This window comes from Thalassophryne amazonica, chromosome 4, assembly GCF_902500255.1.
Source record: "Thalassophryne amazonica chromosome 4, fThaAma1.1, whole genome shotgun sequence".
In the NCBI taxonomy this organism is placed as follows: Eukaryota; Metazoa; Chordata; class Actinopteri; order Batrachoidiformes; family Batrachoididae; genus Thalassophryne; species Thalassophryne amazonica.
Window position 1 is genome coordinate 45,186,508 of NC_047106.1, and position 21,491 is coordinate 45,207,998.

General features: G+C 41.3%; 1 protein-coding gene across 1 annotated transcript; it reads right to left on the minus strand.

The window, feature by feature from the left end:
• Window positions 1-2,874: 2,874 nt before the first annotated feature.
• On the minus strand, window positions 2,875-19,978 carry LOC117509158 (heat shock protein beta-7-like). Its single transcript, XM_034168918.1, has 3 exons — window positions 19,592-19,978; window positions 5,715-5,872; window positions 2,875-3,167 (listed from the first exon to the last, which is right to left on the minus strand). Exons 1-3 carry the CDS (start codon window positions 19,845-19,847, stop codon window positions 2,997-2,999), a joined length of 585 nt encoding a protein of 194 aa, XP_034024809.1. The 5' UTR covers window positions 19,848-19,978; the 3' UTR covers window positions 2,875-2,996.
• Window positions 19,979-21,491: the final 1,513 nt, after the last annotated feature.

The following is a 21,491-nucleotide window of genomic DNA, read 5'->3' on the forward strand; positions in this document are numbered from 1 at the left end:
GATGCACTGAGTGTTTCGTTCTCTTTTTGCTCTGTATGCACCACTCTGCATTTAATCATTAGTGATTGATCTCTGCTCTCTTCCACAGTATGTCTTTTTCCTGGTTCTCTCCCTCAGCCCCAACCAGTCCCAGCAGAAGACTGCCCCTCCCTGACCCTGGTTCTGCTGGAGGTTTCTTCCTGTTAAAAGGGAGTTTTTCCTTCCCACTGTCACCAAGTGCTTGCTCACAGGGGGGGGGGGTTTCCGTAATTATTGTATGGCTTTGCCTTACAATATAAAGCGCCTTGGGGCAACTGTTTGTTGTGATTTGGCGCTATATAAATAAAATTGATTTGATTTGATTTTACAACTACCCTTTCAAGAATTTTTGAGAGAAAAGGAAGGTTGGAGATTGGCCTATAATTAGCTAAGATAGCTGGGTGATGGCTTTTTAAGTAATGGTTTAATTACTGCCACCTTAAAAGCCTGTGGTACATAGCCAATTAATAAAGACAGATCGATCATATTTAAGATGATCAAGGGTCAGTGAGTTTACCAAACCAATTTTGTGTTCCAATAATTAGTGCTAAATGCATTCAAATCAATAAAATGTCAAGGGTGCCCATATTTATGCACCTGCCCAATTTTGTTTAAATAATTATTGCGCACTTTCTGTAAATACTAGAAACTTCATTTCACTTCTCAAATATCAGGGTGTTTGACTGTTATATGATATATTTAACTGAAAATTCTGATTCAGAAAACCAATGATTTATAAAGGAAGATCATGAAAATTATCAGGGGTGCCCAAGCTATTGCATACAACTGTAAGTAAACATGAGTGGACTAAGTTTACATGCATCCTGACTTACAGTATAGATTTATTGTAATTTTCTTTCACATTGTCAGTATTTCAGTTTATACACATTGAGTAAACTGCCTCTTTAAGCAGCATAAATTTCCCATGGAAGATTCAAGAAAACTGTAGAATATGACAGGAAATCTTCTAAAAGACTAATTGAAACAACTTTGATCTGAAATTAAATTCCTATCTGTGGGGAACTATAGGGGATTAAGGACCTTGTCCAAGAGCCCTTCATAGTTTTCTGGTCAGGCTGGGATTTGAACCAAGGATTCTCTTCTCTCAAAACCAATGCTTAACCACTAGACCATCACCTCCCCTATAATAGTCAAAAGAAGACTCTTTATAACTAAGCTAAGGTTTCTGGAATACAGTTTTGGATGCACACAAATCAGGTTCCTCCATAGGCGTCATCTCTAAAAGACTCATGGTATCACAAATAATTATACAAAAATATAAGAAGCTTAGGACCATACACACCTTACATCACTCAGGGAGGAGGCTCAGGACTTAATGAACATTTTTTTCAAAAGGTCCAAAAAAAAAAAAAAAAACAACAAAATCCTCAGGAACACAACTACGGAACTGATGAATCTGATAGAAATGTGACATTATCCACCAGTGAGGCAGCACTTAATCACCAAAACACCATCAACCAAGGAGGAAGTCATCAATCAAAAACTGGCATACAACAGTGCGACAAAAAATTGCAACTCAACTGATTGGCAGCACAGTGGTTTAGTAGTTATCACTGTTGCCTCACAGTGATAAGGTCTTTGGTTTGAGTCCCACCTGGTCCTTCCTGTGTGGAGGTTGCATGTTCTGCCCATGTTTGAGTGGGTTCCTTAAAGGTGCTCCAGCTTCCTCTTACATCCAAACACATTCAGGTCAGATGAACTGGTGACTCTAAATTGGCCGTAGGTATGGATGTGTCTGTCCATATGTCAGCCCTGTGATAAATTGGCAGCCTAGCCAGGGTACCCCCTGCCTTTCATCCAATGACCACTGGGATAGGCTCTTGTCCCCCCCCCCCCCCCCCCCCCACCCACACACACTGATGAAACTTAATTGGAATAAGTGGGTATGAATGAATGATCAGCAGCGCAAATTTGGATAAAATGCTTCCTCCTTGGGCAACAGCCTCTTGAAGACAGCGTGCTCTGTTAATGGTGGATGATGTCACATTTCTATCTGATGCCTTCATCTCTTCATTTAACTACTCCAGATATACAAGGACAAACAGACATAAGAAGAATGTGCAAACTTTACACAGAAAGCACTTGGGCAAGTGTTGGACTTATTTCCAAAACCTTCTTCCTGTGGGGCATAACAGCAGGCCTGCTTTAGACTGATAAAAAACTAATGTAAAAAGACAAAAAAAAAAAAAGGGTCTGTTTTTGCTGAAAAAAAGTTGCATTTTCGAAAGGCTTTTATTCTCTTCAGACTTACAGGGAATCCATTCTCTTGTTCTCTTCTACTGTATTTATGTGCCTGTGCTAGAGATGCAACTCACAGGAGGCCAGCTTCTGTAGGTCAACCTTGTTTTATTGCTTTATCATACACCATAATGTAATTTTTGATGGTATTTTGATGTTTCTTGGTATAGCTGGTAATTGTAAATTGACTGTGAAAGCAGGCAGCAAAAACATCAGGAATAATTCTGACAGACATGCAGCAATAACTCGACACTGACAAACTTAATACATTTAGTCCTGGGCTTTATCAAAGCCTAGGCATGTTCCCTGTAAAATGTCCATCCCCTCCAGTTTAACACGATAACTTAAAAATAACACATGCTCTTATCTTTTAGGTTTCCAAATTAAAAGGGTGTATAATGAGGATAAACTGGTTCAAAGTTGGTGAATCTCGATGCAGCTAAAAGCAGCTTTGTTTTCCTTTGAAAATATCCCACATACCTGCAACTTGCTGGACATGTCTGGCATTGTTACAGGGAATAATGCTTTCATAACATGCATGATAGAGACTAGTAGGTGCGGTTGAGATTCTGTGCAGTTTGGGATGCTTTCATCAGCTTCTTTCATTTCAGACACCTAGGTTTGATGACCACCAAGGCTCCATGACACTATGTTACTATATGTTTGCCAACAAACAGTTTCTGATACATCATGTGAGGCTACAAGGTCAAAGGTCATCTTCACTGCGAGCTACAAGGACAATCCAGCCCCCCCAGTGTGGGCATCCGACGAACGCTAACCACCAGGATACCATCAGATCTAAAGGTCCCACAGACAGACAGGGGATCCATATCCTCCGGGAAGAGAGACTGATGTGTAAATGTATCACTGACGCTTCCATCGTCCATCACCTGAAAACACAGAAATGTGGAGTTGAGAAAGATGAGAATAAAGAGGAAACGTTGTCAGAAAGGGATAAATGAAAAGGGCGAATCCAGCAAATTTTTCTTAAAGGGCACAACCCACCCTGTCATAAACCGCCCTGCTGACAGGTTACAGGACTGGATGTATCGCCATTTAATATTGCCAATTACTTCAGATATTCCTCTAGGCTGGACTACTGTAATTCATTATTATCAGGTTGTCCTAAAAGTTCCCTGAAAAGCCTTCAGTTAATTCAAAATGCTGCAGCTAGAGTACTGACGGGGACTAGAAGGAGAGAGCATATCTCACCCATATTGGCCTCTCTTCATTGGCTTCCTGTTAATTCTAGAATAGAATTTAAAATTCTTCTTCTTACTTATAAGGTTTTGAATAATCAGGTCCCATCTTATCTTAGGGACCTCATAGTACCATATCACCCCAATAGAACGCTTCGGTCTCAGACCGCAGGATTACTTGTAGTTCCTAGAGTTTGTAAGAGTAGAATGGGAGGCAGAGCCTTCAGCTTTCAGGCTCCTCTCCTGTGGAACCAGCTCCCAATTCAGATCAGGGAGACAGACACCCTCTCTACTTTTAAGATTAGGCTTAAAACTTTCCTTTTTGCTAAAGCTTATAGTTAGGGCTGGATCAGGTGACCCTGAACCATCCCTTAGTTATGCTGCTATAGACTTAGACTGCTGGGGGGTTCCCATGATGCACTGAGTGTTTCTTTCTCTTTTTGCTCTGTATGCACCACTCTGCATTTAATCATTAGTGATTGGTCTCTGCTGTCTTCCACAGCATGTCTTTTTCCTGATTCTCTCCCCTCAGCCCCAACCAGTCCCAGCAGAAGACTGCCCCTCCCTGTGCCTAGTTCTGCTGGAGGTTTCTTCCCGTTAAAAAGGAGTTTTTCCTTCCCACTGTCGCCAAGTGCTTGCTCACAGGGAGTCGTTTTGACTGTTGGGGTTTTTCTGTAATTATTGTATGGCTTTTGCCTTACAATATAAAGCGCCTTGGGGCAACTGTTTGTTGTGATTTGGCGTCATATAAATAAAATTGATTGATTGATATTGAAAACCATTTCCTGTCTGTATTACATCACCGTAAGATGAATATTGAATTGTGAGTTGCTGTGTTTTTAACATTGCGTTAAAGTTACAGTGTGTAGGATATAGAGGTGTTTATTAGCAGAAATGGAATATAGCATTCATAACTATCTGTTTATATTGTCCAAGTACCTTCAGCAATGAGCTGATGTCTGACTGAATCCTTCATATCTACATGGGAGCGGGCGCCCCCTCATGGAGACAGCCATGTTGCATCGCCATGTTAATACAGCAGCCCGGATGGGAAATACTTACTCCATCTTTCACATTTTGCAGCACTGCCGAAAGACTGAACAAAAAATGAGAGGAATCAGTGGTATAGCTCCCCTATACACGCACTCTACTGGTTGCTAGCGTAGGCTAATGAGTTTAAGAAACCTCATTTTTGTGAAATGGAGGATCATATGTACGTACTGCTCATCTCAATAGAAGGTGAAAGAGCATGACTCTTCATCGACAAAGAATCCAAAACATAAAAGAAGACTAAATCATGACTGGTGAAGGCATGATGCAGGTTGCAACCTCACCACTAGATGGCACTACATCCCGCACACTGTAGCTTTAAGTTTATCTCTTCAGTGGATGCTTTCTGGCCTGTCACTGTAATACAGGCAGCTGTGTTTTCATTAGGGTCGGAGATTAAAACAGGTGGTTTCGTTCAGTTTAACAATAAAATAAAATAAAATGGGTTTCTCTGGCTCAAATAAAAACTTGGAGTCTCTGGGTGCTTTAAGCCAGACCATCTGTGCACTGTGTGTGTGTGTGTGTGTGTGTGTGTGTGTGTGTGTGTGTGTGTGTGTGTGTGTGTGTGTGTGTGTGTGTGTGTGTGTGTGTGTGTGTGTGTGTGTGTGTGTGTGTGTGTGTGTGTGTGTGTGTGTGTGTAATATAGTTTGTCAGTGTAGATTTTGTCCAATTATTTCAAACAGAAGAGTCAATAATTTCTGTGGAGCTGAAGATATTCTATTACATGTTGGAAAAAGCCTGTGAAATTAAAATGTCACGTTGATCAAATACAAATTTACTACCTTCCTATTAAATTAGCTTCAGTGGAAATAGAAGTGTGAAGCGTGTTTTAATGAAGGAACGTGAACTTGTGGAAATGAGAAATCTGAAACAAAGACACGAAAAAACAGCAGAAAGACAAAGGAGAAATTCATTGTTTGCTTGGGATGACTTACTATATTAAATTTGTGAGATGTAACATTTATCCCAACTTATTCATTTATTTTTAAACCTGTGAATTAAGTACTTAATTTCTGCATCTCTGCTCGCAAATTGTGTAACAACCTCACCAAAGGTTTTAGAGCATTAAGGAGAGAAGCTCAGAGAACAAATTTAACATGATGCACAACATGTCCTGAACACTTTACACAGATCTGCCTCACTAACTTTGACTCTCATCATTCCGCTCTTGTCTTTGCACAAACACACCTTCTCGGCGTGAATGACAACGTGCTGGTTGTAGGCCATCACAGCGATATCGTGCGGCTGAAACTGGCTGACGTCGGCTGACACGTAGTACCTGTCTCCCAGCAGGCTCACCCCACCTGTACTTTTGTGACACACCACCTGAGCGCCATCCACAGGCCCTGCAGAGAAATGACATATGTGTTATCAGTTAGGAAGACTGAATATCAAGAAATAAATATTGTGACATGACTGTAATTTGTATTAATATTTGCAATAATCATATTCATATAATGTTTGTCATATCATTAATACTATTAATCGGCATCATGTCGTGGTTCATTGTACAAAATATAGTTGTGTCAAAAAATCCCATGAAGCTGTATTTAGGATATGCTGTATGTATGATGAGCAGTGTATCATCGCTGGACCTGCGTGAATCCCATTGCTGCTGTGAGACTTATTATCAGAAGTGTTAATTCTACCTGGTTCTTATTGTAATACTGTCTCTTACAAAGTACAAAGTCAAAGTATTCATCAGTTTGAATTTATTCAAAGTCACGCTGAAAAACAGGCCTGGGTCCACAGAGATGTAGCCCACACAGGGGCTCCATCTTGTGAGTGACCCTGAACATAGCCAACAAGTGTTTTTTTTTTTTTTTATAAAAGACAGTGTAGGTGTTATAGTGGGTGGGTTTTATTCCCACAACACCTAACCTTATTGGCTCGCATAGATAGAGGGGAAACCCCGCCCCTTGTCTTCAGCACACAGTTGTTCAGTACCTGGTGGAACCTAACTCCTTTGTTTATGATCAGATAAAACCAGTTCAGACCAGTTCAATTTCAATTTATTTTCATTTATATAGCGTCAAATCACAACAGAGTTGCCTCAAGGCGTTTCACAGAAGTAAGGTCTAACCTTACTAACCCCCAGAGCAGCAGTGGAAAGGAAAAACTCCCTCTAAGGAAGAAACCTCAAGCAGACCAGACTCAAAGGGGTGACCCTCTGCTTGGGCCATGCTACAGACACAAATTACAGAACTAGTCACGAAACGAATATACAGGAAATGCTGTTGGTGCACAGGACAGGAGGGTCTCCAGCACAAATACTCACATGCATACTCAAACAAATAACTAAAACTCACTAAAAAATATAATCATTAAAGCATAGTAAATACTTGCTATTGTAAAAAATAAAATAACAAATAAACACAGATATATCTAAGAGAAGGATCATGGGGAAGATTCCTTCACCTTCTGGAAGATTCCATACCACCGAGACTGCTGGATGGGATTGATCCATTGACTATGACAAAAGGAACTTTGTATTTTTATCTTATAAAAAGTTCCAGAAGGAACCAATTAGGTGAGTATATTTTGAAATACTCATGATTGTAAATAATTTGTTATTAAATTGGTTGAATTTTAATACTGATGTTTGTTGTTCGTAACAATTTACATCCAACAGAATATGAAGGTAGTGATAATTGGGGTTTTGGGAAACATTTCTTCTTCAACATGAACATTACTGCTCAGTTGTTTGTGTTTTATTTGTTGTTTTATTGCCACGCTGTAAGACAAAGGTCATTAAAAGCCACGAGAGAGTGAAGTAAGTGTGTGGGCTGTGAAGGTTTTTACTGCCTGTCTGGAAAGAGAGAATCTTTCACCAAAGATGTCCAGGCTGCAACATTTCACATCAGTGCATTAAATAAAGCCGGTATCATTATTAAACTTGTGTTTTCACAGACCTGAGTGAGATATTGCTCTGCATCACAAAATTTTAACGTCTTATTGATTATGTGTGAGGCCTTTTCTTTTAATGTGCTTGTTACAGGTTTGTGCAGCAGCTTAACTGCTTTGACACTTAATATTAAATCCTCCTGTTTCATTGCAGCACTCTTTCATGCTTTCATCTTTCTATTATTTTTTCATGTGACCCACGAAACAATTTGTGAAGTCATACAAACACGACTTCTTTTCTTAAGACACAGATCTTTTGCTTTATTATTATGTCCGCCAAGGATGTAATAAACTCATCAGTGTTTATTTATTTGTCTGTTTGTCTATCTGTTAGCAGGATTACGTCAAAACTACTTCACAGATTCTCACCAAATTTTCACCACGGATATATATTAGGCCATGGAAAACTCCATTACATTTATAGGTGATCTGGATCCGGATCAAGATTTCACTTTATATACTCTTTGAAGGATTACGTCAAAACTAATTCATGGATTCTCACCAAATTTGCACCACAGCCCTAACATAGATTTTAGGACATGGAAGACTCCACTGAATTTTGGAGGTGAGCTGGATCCGCATTGGCGGACGTCAGAAATCTCTGATTGCTCCTGTTAAAAGTAATGATACCAAAGGACATTTAATGTAAATTACCTTGTCCTTCTCACAAATGATTGACCTGAGTTTGTGGGGCAATTCCGACATTGCCACATTTGGTGTAAATTGCAGTGAAATTTTTCTATTTTTTCCTTTGACTTTCATGACCTTGAGCCCGATGTTTGGACATACAGTAGTGTTCAGAATAATAGTAGTGCTATGTGACTAAAAAGATTAATCCAGGTTTTGAGTATATTTCTTATTGTTACATGGGAAACAAGGTACCAGTACATTCAGTAGATTCTCACAAATCCAACAAGACCAAGCATTCATGATATGCACACTCATAAGGCTATGAAATTGGGCTATTAGTAAAAAAAAAGTAGAAAAGGGGGTGTTCACAATAATAGTAGCATCTGCTGTTGATGCTACAAACTCAAAACTATTATGTTCAAACTGCTTTTTTAGCAATCCTGTGAATCACTAAACTAGTATTTAGTTGTATAACCACAGTTTTTCATGATTTCTTCACATCTGCGAGGCATTCATTTTGTTGGTTTGGAACCAAGATTTTGCTTGTTTACTAGTGTGCTTGGGGTCATTGTCTTGTTGAAACACCCATTTCAAGGACATGTACTCTTCAGCATAAGGCAACATGACCTCTTCAAGTATTTTGACATATCCAAACTGATCCATGATACCTGGTATGCGATATATAGGCCCAACACCATAGTAGGAGAAACATGCCCATATCATGATGCTTGCACCACCATGCTTCACTGTCTTCACTGTGAACTGTGGCTTGAATTCAGAGTTTGGGGTCGTCTCACAAACTGTCTGCGGCCCTTGGACCCAAAAAGAACAATTTTACTCTCATCGGTCCACAAAATATTCCTCCATTTCTCTTTAGGCCAGTTGATGTGTTCTTTGGCAAATTGTAACCTCTTCTGCACATGTCTTTTATTTAACAGAGGGACTTTGCAGGGGATTCTTGCAAATAAATTAGCTTCACACAGGTGTCGTCTAACTGTCACAGCACTTACAGGTAACTCCAGACTGTCTTTGATCATCCTGGAGCTGATCAATGGGTGAGCCTTTGCCATTCTGGTTATTCTTCTATCCATTTTGATGGTTGTTTTCCATCTTCTTCCACGCGTCTCTGTTTTTTTTTTGTCCATTTTAAAGCATTGGAGATCATTGTAGATGAACAGCCTATAATTTTTTGCACCTGCGTGTAAGTTTTCCCCTCTCCAATCAACCTTTTAATCAAACTACGCTGTTCTTCTGAACAATGTCTTGAACGTCCAATTTTCCTCAGGCTTTCAAAGAGAAAAGCATGTTCAACAGGTGCTGGCTTCATCCTTAAATAGGGGACACCTGATTCACACCTGTTTGTTCCACAAAATTGATGAACTCACTGACTGAATGCCACACTACTATTATTGTGAACACCCCCTTTTCTACTTTTTTTTTACTATTAGACCAGTTTCATAGTCTTAAGAGTGTGCATATCATGCTTGGTCTTGTTGGATTTGTCAGAATCTACTGAATCTATTGGTACCTTGTTTCCCATGTAACAATAAGAAATATACTCAAAACCTGGATTAATATTTTTAGTCACATAGCAATACTATTATTCTGAACACTACTGTAAGTGTGCAAAAAAAAAAAAGACCTTTGACACTCACTGACCATTATTTTTGCTGAAACAAACCCATTAAGAGCAATTCCTGGCTTGACTTTCACCCACATATCAGGTTTGGTGGAAATCAGCCAAAGGTCCTGGGAGGACTAGAGGAAAAGACAGACAGACGTTCAAATCATCGTATGAATACTCCACTTCTGTGAAATGCTAATGCTTCTGTCCTGATGTTGGGGAAAATGAATATAATGAAATAGACTTGATGTTGAAAAGTACGGATAAGTACAGACTATGGTTTGATATTTTGGCACAGAACACAGAGCCATGCCCACAACGTCATCATGCAAGCTGTGCTTCAACATGAAGCAGACTGATCCTCGAAAAGTGTTCAGGTCATATTTACCATCATATTATTTTGACAAGAGGCACACAGAGTGAATAATGGCCTGACAAGTTTTTGGCAAACTAGAATTTTGTGAAAATATAGTTTTAGCAAGCAGTCACGTAACAAGTCTCGGCCATAAAGTAATATAGTTCCCTTTGCCTTCCCCCTTGTTTCCCTCAGGGTCGCCATAGCAGATCTGAGGTGGATCGGCATGTTGATTTGGTACATTTTACACCAGATGCCCTTCCAGTCACAAATCCACATTACATGGAGAATGGGCAGAGGTGAGTTCACTGCTGAAGCGAAGCACTGAGTCTGCAATTTCTTCATTAGCCCCCCTCAAAGCCATTGAAAGATGTCAATCGTGAGTCACCTTTGTGTTAATTAAAGTCACTAACTGGGACTCTTGTCTTGTTGCGGGCAAGAAACGAGAATTGTCCTCCGATCCGTTCCTCTGTTTTGTGGGACTAACAGAGTTTTTCAGTGACTCAGAGCTATGTGCAATACACATCTTGTGCATGTGTCTTCAGTCATTATGTACTTGTATTTTGCATTTTGCACATTGTACTCATTGTTCTCACCGTAAAAAAAAGAAGAAGAAAGGAAATAAAGCAATGCTTACTGTTTCGGCACTCTGGCAAAACAATTTCCTTCAGAATCAATAAAGTTCTTTCTTATTCTTATTCTTTTGGACCGGGAACCTTGTGCACGGGAAATAAGTGCACTTAACCACTTGGTCACCACCCCTACAGTGTAGGCCATAATGTATTTTTGAGTCATGGATGTTAGAAGGAAAAATCACTTCATCTTCATTAATATGCATATACAACCCCAAATCAAAATTAGAATGTTATAGAAAATTAAAAAAAAAGATTCTTACATTAATGCTTACTTTTATTTAACTGCAGAGAATATTAACCCAAGATATGTCATGTTTTGTCTGGTCAACTTTATTTAATTTCTTAATATGCATCATTCCTGCATGTCATTCAGGAATGCAACACATTCCATAAAAACTTGGGAAAGGGCAATTTAGGGTTGATAATGAGGTATAAATACGTAAATAAAAGAATAATTGCTACTTCAAGCAGGTGAATGTAATCATGATTTGATACAAAACCAGTCTTTTAAAAGCATAAATGGACAGCGGAGCTCCAGTTTGTCAACAAAAACATGGAAAAAGTTTTGAAATATTTAAAAACTGTTCTTCAAAGAAACACTGGAAATGTATCCCTATAGAGGGTTTTCATGTGACGTATCGGTCACATCATTTTGTGTCCCGCGGCCATTCTGGATTACGATGCAGTGGCCCGTTGTGATACACTACGTGCATTTGGCAAACAATTGCAGAAGCTTCAACGTCAGTGTGAAGAAGCCTCATGGCACCGTGGCGCTGAGAGAGATCCGCCGCGAACAGAAATTCACTGCTACCAGAATTTTATTTTATTTTATTCGGCAATAAAATTATATGAGAATACATAAAAATACTGCCTAGGATAACACAAGAATGCTTCCAATATGGATGCTTATTTACATTGTGGTCCTTGAGCACCGAGCTGCTGATCCGCAAGCTGCCCTTCTAGCGCCTGGTGAGAGAAATCGCTCAGGACTTCAAGACGACCTCCACTTTGAGAGCTCTGCTGTGATGCTCTGCAGGAGGCCGGCGAGGCTGACCTGGTCGGCAGCTTCCTAGTTCACAATATCGCAGTGTGACACTGTCGGCCAGTTTGTTACATCACCACTAAATTCACTATCTGGTATAAGATACTGATCCACTGAACCAACTGCTACACATCTATCACGATAAATAGCTTTATCTCGAGGATTTAAAGCATCGTAATAACCATACATTCTCTCCATTTTTCTATCACGCGCCAGCCTCCTTGTAATACAGAATGGAGACGGCACCTGTCCTGCAGCAAATCGGTCACGTGATTGAAAACCCTCTAGACAGTGTATAATATAATTAAATGATTCTGGAATCTGGAGGAATTTCAGTGTATAAAGAGCAAGGATGCAAGCCTAAACTGAACACCCGTGATCTTTGATCCTTCAGATGGCACTGCATCAAGAACAGTCATTCATCAATAGCTGATATAACCAAATAGGCAAGTGATTACTTTGGGAAACCTGTGTCAAGTACTACAATCCAGAGTTGCAGTTACAAATGTGACTTAAAACTTTACGGTGCAAAGCATAAGCCTTATGTTAACCTTGTCCAAAAGTGGCATCAACATCTCTGGGCTCACAAACATCTGGGTTGAACCGTCACACAGTAGACTGGTGTGTTGTGGTCAGACAAATCAGTATTCTACATTTTTTGGCAGAAACAGATGCTCTGTGCTTTGGATGAAAGACAAAAAGGACAATCCAAATTGTTAACAATCAGTCCAAAAGCCAGGGTCTATCATGGTATGGGGTTATATCAGTGCACTTGGTAAAGGCAATTTACACTTCTATGATGGCAGCATGAATACAGAAAAATACACTGAAATTTTACAACAAAATATGTTGCCTTCAATATGACATCTTTTCCAGGGACGCCTGTGGATTTTTCAACAGGACACAGGCATTACGGTGGAAGAAAGCTGCAGGTACTGGACTGGCCTGCCTGCAGTCCTAAACTGTCCACAACAGAGAATGTGTGGAGAATTTTGACATAAACTTTCATTTGGAATAGATGGATGGATGAGATTTATTGTCATTGTCATTACAAGTGCAATAACAACGACATTTCGTCCACACTCAAATTGTCACAGACAAGATACAACAATTAATGTACAATTATTACTTGTTTACCGTAATAATGGCACACATCAGAATTAAGACAACACATATACATTTGACATTGTTTATGTGCACTAAACTTGAAACGGTCCGTTTTCCGAATTGAGGCGATGTGAGTGTGTGGTAGCCATAGCGACATGAGTCGCGCCGCCTCCAGCTTGGGGGAACGGGGACCTGCCGCAGCTAAAACTGCGCAGCCCCTGGAGGGGAAAAGAGGTGGCGTGAGCAGTGGCCGGGATGGGGTGTGTGATGGGGCAGGAGGGGAGGTGGGGGGGGGGGGAATGGAGCATGCGTTCAGTCTTTGTCCATGTGTGAGTCAGTTTCTGCCCTTGTTTACTGGAGTTAGAGAAGATAAGGAGGCAGCCGAATGTTCACCAAGGCCATAGAGATTCTTCTGGAGGAAAACAACGGGGCATTTTGTCCTTCAGAGGCTGATAAGCCTGCCGTGTTTGTGGTTGAGCAGTGAAAAACATTTTTACAGCCTCACATGAACAATCCAGATCCCAATTATGAATATTCCCCGGTCTCTGAAGTCTTCCACTGCAAGGTGCGCATTTGCTCCGAGATGTTATCCAATTTGCGTCTGATTTCAAGGGTTAATGCAGTCTGAGAATGCATCACCTTGCCCAACTCATTAATCATGACGGACAAGTGAGGGGTGGTTTTGGCGGCAGCCGTCTTGCCAATTTTCCGGTAGATCAGGGCAACACATAAGCCAATAAATATCAGCCCTCCTACTATGAAACCAAATATAAATAAATCCTTGATGTCCTCCACAGAGAATGGCGCAAAGCATGCGACTCGCCACGTCTCCCAGGCATCAAGAACATAGCCCGCAGGGTAGGTTCCATCTGGGCACGCAGGGTCCCCCGGCCCTGATCTTCTTGTAGAAAAAATGGTGTCAATAGCGTTCAGTTCAGTTTCAGTTTATTTGCCATTTGCAGTAAAACTACATTGGAAAAAACGTTGCAAGAGCTTAGTGTGCATAAACATACATTTTAAAAACATGGACACAAAGACATAATAAATAATAAATGAATAAATAGATAACACTTGCCACAATAAAAGCAATAAGAGCAATAAGAGATAATAAAAATAGTAAAGTGCTTGTCAGTCAGTGTGCACAATTCAAAGCCATCACAGCTTGTGGAAAGAAGCTGTTTACATGGTGAGACAACTAAATGATTTTGTTCACTCCACTGGACTACATACTGAACCTCTGACCGATAGAGTCATCACCATCTGAATTAACAAGGCCAATAATAGTAGTATCATCTGCATATTTGATGATCATATTATTGGGAAAAGACGCAACACAATCATATGTGTACAAAGTGTAGAGCAGAGGACTTAGAATACATCCTTGCGGAGAACCTGTATTCACAAGAAGTACATTTGAAAAACAGTTGTTAATTTTAACCCTCTGTGGTCTACCAGTTAAAAAGTTTAAAATCCACTTGCAAATGGCATCACATAAGCCAAGAGTTTTCAATTTGTGAATGAGCTGCACTGGAACAAGAGAATTAAAAGCAGAGCTGTAGTTTATAAAAAGCATACGGACATAAGATTTTCCTTTATCCAAGTGCTTATACACAGAGTTCAGCGTGAAGGAGATGGCATCTTCGACACTCCTGTTGCGTCTGTAAGCAAATTGGAGTGGGTCCACAGACACTGGTATTTGACTTTTAATATAGTCCAACACCAGATGCTCAAAAGTCTTCATTAAAACAGAGGTTAAGGCCACAGGCCGATAGTCATTAAAACAGGTCACAGGCATCTTCTTAGGTACTGGTATTATGTCTGACTTTTTAAAAGATAAAGGGACAGTACAGTACCGCAGTGACAAGTTAAAAAGGTCTGTTAAAACAGGAGCTAGTTGCTCTGCACACAGTTTGAGCACCCGGGGTGGGATTCTGTCCGGTTCAGAGACCAGCTGATCAATTCCATGGTTAATCCAATATAGTTTGAAGAATTCACAGTCTGGTGACGTAGGGACTTTGAAGGTTGGAGCAGAGATAGAGGACAGAGGAGGAGATGCGACCGCCCTCGCCGGAGTCCCAAGCTTAATGTATTGCAGGCTTTAATTGCAGGAATGGATGTACATTACCAATCAAATGTTTGTCTATATTAACAAATGAAATGAAATTAACCAGAAAGAAAAACAATGAAATAAGCACCTCCACCTTGAAGGCATCTTTCATTCCTACTGTGCATCTAACCGCTGTCACACTGTCTTTGTACATATCCTGCACCACCCTGACATACTAATTTGCCACTCCAGACTTCCTCACACAATACCATAAATCTGACTTTGTCATTAAGCTTACTCTAAAGCCACAAACACACAATGTAACTCCTTTTGACCTTCTCTGTACTTCTTCATCAGCAGTCTCAGAGCAAACATTGCATCTGTAGTGCTCTGTCTCAGCATAAAACTATACTCAACAAAAATATAAACGCAACACTTTTGGTTTTGCTCCCATTTTGTATGAGATGAACTCAAAGCTCTAAAACTTTTTCCACATACACAATATCACCATTTCCCTCAAATATTGTGCACAAACCAGTCTAAATCTGTGATAGTGAGCACTTCTCCTTTGCTGAGATAATCCATCCCACCTCATAGGTGTACCATATCAAGATGCTGATTAGACACCATGATTAGTGCACAGGTGTGCCTTAGACTGTCCACAATAAAAGGCCACTCTGAAAGGTGCAGTTTTGTTTTATTGGGGGGGGATACCAGTCAGTATCTGGTGTGACCACCATTTGCCTCATGCAGTGCAACACATCTCCTTCGCATAGAGTTGATCAGGTTGTCAATTGTGGCCTGTGGAATGTTGGTCCACTCCTCTTCAATGGCTGTGCGAAGTTGCGATGACGAACTTGAGTCAGGTCGAGACCCCGATGAGGACGACGAGCATGCAGATGAGCTTCCCTGAGAGTTTGTGCAGAAATTCTTTGGTTATGCAAACCGATTGTTTCAGCAGCTGTCCAAGTGGCTGGTCTCAGACGATCTTGGAGGTGAACATGCTGGATGTGGAGGTCCTGGGCTTGTGTGGTTACACGTGGTCTGCGGTTGTGAGGCTGATTGGATGTACTGCCAAATTCTCTGAAACGCCTTTGGAGACGGCTTATGATAGAGAAATGAACATTCAATACATGAGCAACAGCTCTGGTTGACATTCCTGCTGTCAGCATGCCAACTGCACGCTCCCTCAAATCTTGCAACATCTGTGGCATTGTGCTGTGTGATAAAACTGCACCTTTCAGAGTGGCCTTTTATTGTGGACAGTCTAAGGCACACCTGTGCACTAATCATGGTGTCTAATCAGCATCTTGGTATGACACACCTGTGAGGTGGGATGGATTATCTCAGCAAAGGAGAAGTGCTCACTATCACAGATTTAGACTGGTTTGTGAACAATATTTGAGGGAAATGGTGATATTGTGTATGTGGAAAAAGTTTTAGATCTTTGAGTTCATCTTGTTGTGGGCTGGGGTGTTTGGCTGGCTTGGTTTTTGTTTTCTGTTTCTCCCACCAGGTGGTATGCATTCAGGACTGAGTGGCTGAGCATTAGGACCTCACCCTGAACACCTGAGGCTTGTTTTCACATGCAGGTCATCAGGACTCACAGCTGTGGTGTATTTTGTCTTAATCAGAGATTGCTGCATTTAAACCTTGAATGCACAGTGTGTGATGGCCAGAGACTCGACCTTGTGAGCAGACGTGTGAGATCGACGTCAGGAGAACAATCTCACCATCACGGACGCAGAGACCGCTCCAGGTTTGATGCCACAGTCTGTGAAGGAGGATTGGGTGAGGTCTCACGCTCTTCAGCACACTTCCTGAGGTAATTTGGTTTTGGTGACTTTTATGAAGTAATGACAGTGGATTTGGTGTCCCTCACACCTTGTGTTATTGAGCTGTCACGTTATGCTAATTGTCTAATCAGCTTCTGCTGCAGTGGAGATTTGAACTGAGTTGTTCCGTGCCTGCAGGGTGAGAAGCTGATGTATAGATTTAAGGAAGTGTTTGCTGATTGCATGCACCTTTGAGTTGTGTCTCTCTGTGTGGAGTTGGACTCACCTCCATGTTTTCTTTCTTCACAGACTTGGTTTGTCGCGGCCACCTAGGGGGTGTCGGTGGGGTCCCTGGGTCCGAACTGCTGTGGCTCCGGACCGTTTGCGCTGTTGAGAGCGCGCCGTGTTTCCACCTCACCAGACCGCAGACTTTTTAGTTGTTTAGCACGTCACTCACTGTTATGTTTATTAAATTCTGTTATCCTTTGAACCGTGCTCTGCTTATTTTATGCTGGGTCCTTTCAAACGCTGGGTCGGTGCTCCGACCGCGTCCGAAACATAACACATCTCATACAAAATGGGAGCAAAACCAAAAGTGTTGCGTTTATATTTTTGTTGAGTGTATATTGCTGCTCAAAGATTTTCACCACTTTTCTAATGCTTGTTTCTAATATTCTTTCCCATAACTTCATGCTGTCATTGATCAACTTTATGTCTCTGTAGTTAGTGCAGCTCTGCACATCACCCTTGTTTTAAAAATATAGGAACGAGCACATTTAATTTAATTAGCTTAGCTTATAATGCGCCAAATCACAGCAAAAGCCGTCTCAAGGTGCCTTACATAAAACAAGGCAACATAAAATTTTATAAATAATTAAAAAATGAATAAATAAAAAAATCAAATACATAAATAAAAACAGAAGTAAAAGAATGAAACAGATAAAAATAAAAACTATTTATAAGAAAGACAATAAAAATAGATTTTCAGTCTTGACTTAAAAATGTCCATGGACTCCGACTGCCTCACGGTTGCAGGAAGACTGTTCCACAGGGTGGGTGCACAATATGAAAAGGCTCTTTGACCTGCTGACTTCTTCACCCTGGGAACACAGAGAAGTCCCGCATCGTGCGACCGCAAAGCCCAGGCCAGCACGTAGTGTTCCACCAGATCAGCCAGATAAGATGGTGCCAGTCCATGAACAACCTTTTAAGTCAATAACAAAACCTTAAAATCTACTACACATTTCTTCTCCATTCCTCAGGCATCCCCTTACTTTCCAAGATTTTATTAAACAATCTGGTTCAAGCCTCCACTGCCACCTCTCCTAAACATTCCCATGCCTCCAGTGGAATGCCATCTAGACCAGCTACCTTTCTACTCTTCATCCACTTCATAGCTGCCCTCATCTCCTCCTGACTAATCTATTTTCCCCTTCTTGTACAGCTCCCTATAAGCCTCTTTCTCAGCCTTTGAATGTGTTTGTTCCACCTCCAGATCTCCTTGTTTTCTGAATCTTTTATTATTTGGGGTTGTGCAATAGCATAGTAAAGTTATACTTTTTGAAATTTGGTTAACTTTGATGTGACAGGTCAATCAAAAAAAAAAAAAAAACCAACTAATTTTTGAAAGTAATAATCGTATCACATGCATGATGGAAATTAGGAGCAGGTTTTCTTATCAGCATAAATAGGGTTTTGAACATATATACAATATATATATATATCCATCCATCCATCCATCCATTTTCTTCCGCTTTATCCGGAGTCGGGTCGCGGGGGCAGCAGCTCAAGCAAAGCCGCCCAGACCTCCCGATCCACACACACCTCCCCCAGCTCCTCTGGGGAAACCCCAAGGCGTTCCCAAGCCAGCCGAGAGATGTAATCCTTCCAGCGTGTCCTGGGTCTTCCCCGGGGGCCTCCTCCCAATGGGACATGCCCGGAACACCTCTCCAGCGAGGCGTCCAGGGGGCATCCGGAAAAGATGCCCGAGCCACCTCAACTGACTCCTTTCGACGTGGAGGAGCAGCGGCTCGACTCCGAGCTCCTCCCGAGTGACCGAGCTCCTCACCCTATCTCTAAGGGAGCGCCCAGCCACCCTGCGGAGGAAACTCATCTCGGCCACTTGTACCCGCGATCTTGTTCTTTCAGTCATGAGCCAAATCTCATGACCATAGGTGAGGATCGGAACGTAGATCGATCGGTAAATTGAGAGCTTTGCCCCCCTACTCAGCTCTCTCTTCACCACGACGGTCCGATATAGCGAGCGACCACATCACTGCAGACGCTGCACCGATCCGTCTATCGATCTCACGCTCCATCCGTCCCTCACTCATGAATAAGACCCCGAGATACTTAAACTCCTCCACTTGAGGCAAGGACACTCCACCAACCTAAAGAGGGCAAAGCACCTTTTTCCGGTCGAGAACCATGGCCTCGGATTTGGAGGTGCTGATTTTCATCCCGGATGCCTCAAACTCGGCTGCAAACCGCCCCAAACCAACTCTCTCTCTCTCTCTCTCTCTTTCTCTCTCTCTCTCTCTCTCTCTCTCTCTCTCTCTCTCTCTCTCTCTCTCTCTCTCTCTCTCTATATATATATATATATGGCCTGAACTGAGCTTGGTTTCCATTTTATACATGGATCTTGAAGCCCCCAAGACCACAGCTGCTTGTATATAAATCAAATTATCTGCTCCCTAGGGGGAACTGTGTTATAAGTTTAAATGTCTCCCATGTATTCTTATTGACTTGCTATGTTCTCAAGAATATGCACACACAGGTGTAACCATGATGATGTAACGTTCCACATCTTTCATATTGTGTCAAGACATGGAACTCAAGCATTTGTTACATCCAGTATGTATGTGTGTGTGTGTGTGTGTGTGTGCGTGCGTGCGTGCATCAGAATTATTGCTTCAGCAATATTCTATACTTTTGTAATTTCCTTACCAGAGAGTCCAAAGGAAGATCTGGCGTGTGGGCTGAAAGAGGCCAAACAACTGGACCTGGACCCTCCGGTACCATCTTCTTCAAACAGATAAGAAGGAACAGCTGTGTTGACAAAAGGTTCATAAAGGGGTTCTTGAGAGTCAGATGAACCCCCCAGTGAGCCATTGGATCGATAAGAGCTGGAGGTGCTGTAACAGGCTGATGAGCAGTAGGATGAAGAGGTGGACCGGCGGCTGGATGATGTCATTGATGCCATGGTGGATGATATATAATAGTACTTCACAAAGAAAATGCTCAAGGTCACTACTCGCTGGCCTCAGATAAGTAGACAGTGTTTTACCAATTTGTACTGAGGCTCCTATAAGTCAAAAAGCTGTCCAAGAAGTGAGAGACCCAGCTCTAATAACCTCACATTCACTGTTTCGCCGTCTTCGTTGTGTGCTTTTATAGAGTCCGGGTGCTTTGTGGGTCAGTGGAACACAGCATGGTCTTGTGATGTTTTTCTTTTGGCCACATATGGCAGTTTGTCTGTTACATTCTTAGGTCCAGTGGTTGGACAAACTGATAAGCAGTGGAAACCCCGCACTTCTCACTCAGCAGTGATAAGGCTGAAGTGTCCTTCGGCTGGCACGCGATCAGAAATAGCAAAGTGGTGGAGTGGTCAGTGTGTCCGTTAAACTGGTCCGATGCACTGTGTGAAGACCGGCAATTATGCAGGAGAAAAATGACCGTTTAAGTTCTTATCTGCTAATGGAGTAACTGGAAAGGAGCGCGCTCTTTGAGAGCGTCTAGGACAAAAATCAGTGACTGTTCAAGATTGTTTTTACTTGGGCAAAAGTCAGAGCTTATAGAGCTCCTGGTGACCTTTATGTTTCCTCTTTAAAACCTTTAATTGTAGTGACATTTCCCTGAAGCACTGCTACATGTCAGCGATGACATTCAGGACTGTCAGGAAACACATTTATGGTATATAAGAGTTTTTTCAAAGATGTGTAAAAAAATTATATTCAGCTGTGTGTCACTTTGTCCAGCAGCCACCACAATGCTTCAACGTGGGTTTCATTTAACACAAGGCCATGAAGTAGTATAGCGAACAGAAACCAGAAACTTTATATCTTTAATGTTCTGCAACAGAAACATTTATTTGAAATAATGACAACCATTTCATAACAGTGTTTATTTGGAACATTGCTTTAGACATGACTGGCTTATGTGAAATCCGGATGAAACTTAATGTTCTCTTCCCTTTAAACGAAGTCTACCCACCTGTGTATGCATTTAATCATGTTCCCTGTGATACAAACTGTCAAACTGTTCATAGGAGTCCCAAATATAACTCATTTGAACATTTGGCTCTCTGCTCTGTGTCACTATCAGAAAAACACAATTTATAGGTCCCTGGCAACACCCTGAACAAAAGTTGTCAACCATTCCATTTTGGTTGTGATAGTCCCCTAAGCATTTGCAGTGTTAGGGTAGTCACACTGATGAATATCTCATAATATATAACTAAAATTTGGAATCCATGTAAATCAGAAGATAGAAACACAAACTGGAACTCTTCTGAAGATTTTGCACATGTGCTTCACAGTGCAGTGCCACATTGTGTTATACGTATAAGTAAGGATAAAATACTCAATACCGATTCTGCTCAGAATGAACCAGTTGAAAAAGGTAACACTTTACAATAAGGATGCACTAATCAGCATTATTCAATTAAGAATGAACTAATGTGTTTCATCTCCATGTTAAAAGTCAAGTGGCCTCTGTACATGTATGCGTGTGTGCATATGGCTTCGATCACCTTATGCATTTTGGGTCAAGGATGAACGCCACGAAAATGGAAAGTTGATAGGACAAATATTTTTATATTTAGGGATATTAGGTAACAACAGTGAAC

Bases quoted from the DNA above. Each gene is read 5' to 3' on its own strand.
- LOC117509158 (XM_034168918.1), bottom strand. From the start codon at position 19,847: ATGGCATCAATGACATCATCCAGCCGCCGGTCCACCTCTTCATCCTAC. The intron at 5,873-19,591 runs GTAAGGAAATTA...ATTTCTCTGCAG, and splicing joins ATCTTCCTTTGGACTCTCTG to GGCCTGTGGATGGCGCTCAG. The intron at 3,168-5,714 runs GTGTGTTTGTGC...CTGTGTTTTCAG, and splicing joins TTGTCATTCACGCCGAGAAG to GTGATGGACGATGGAAGCGT.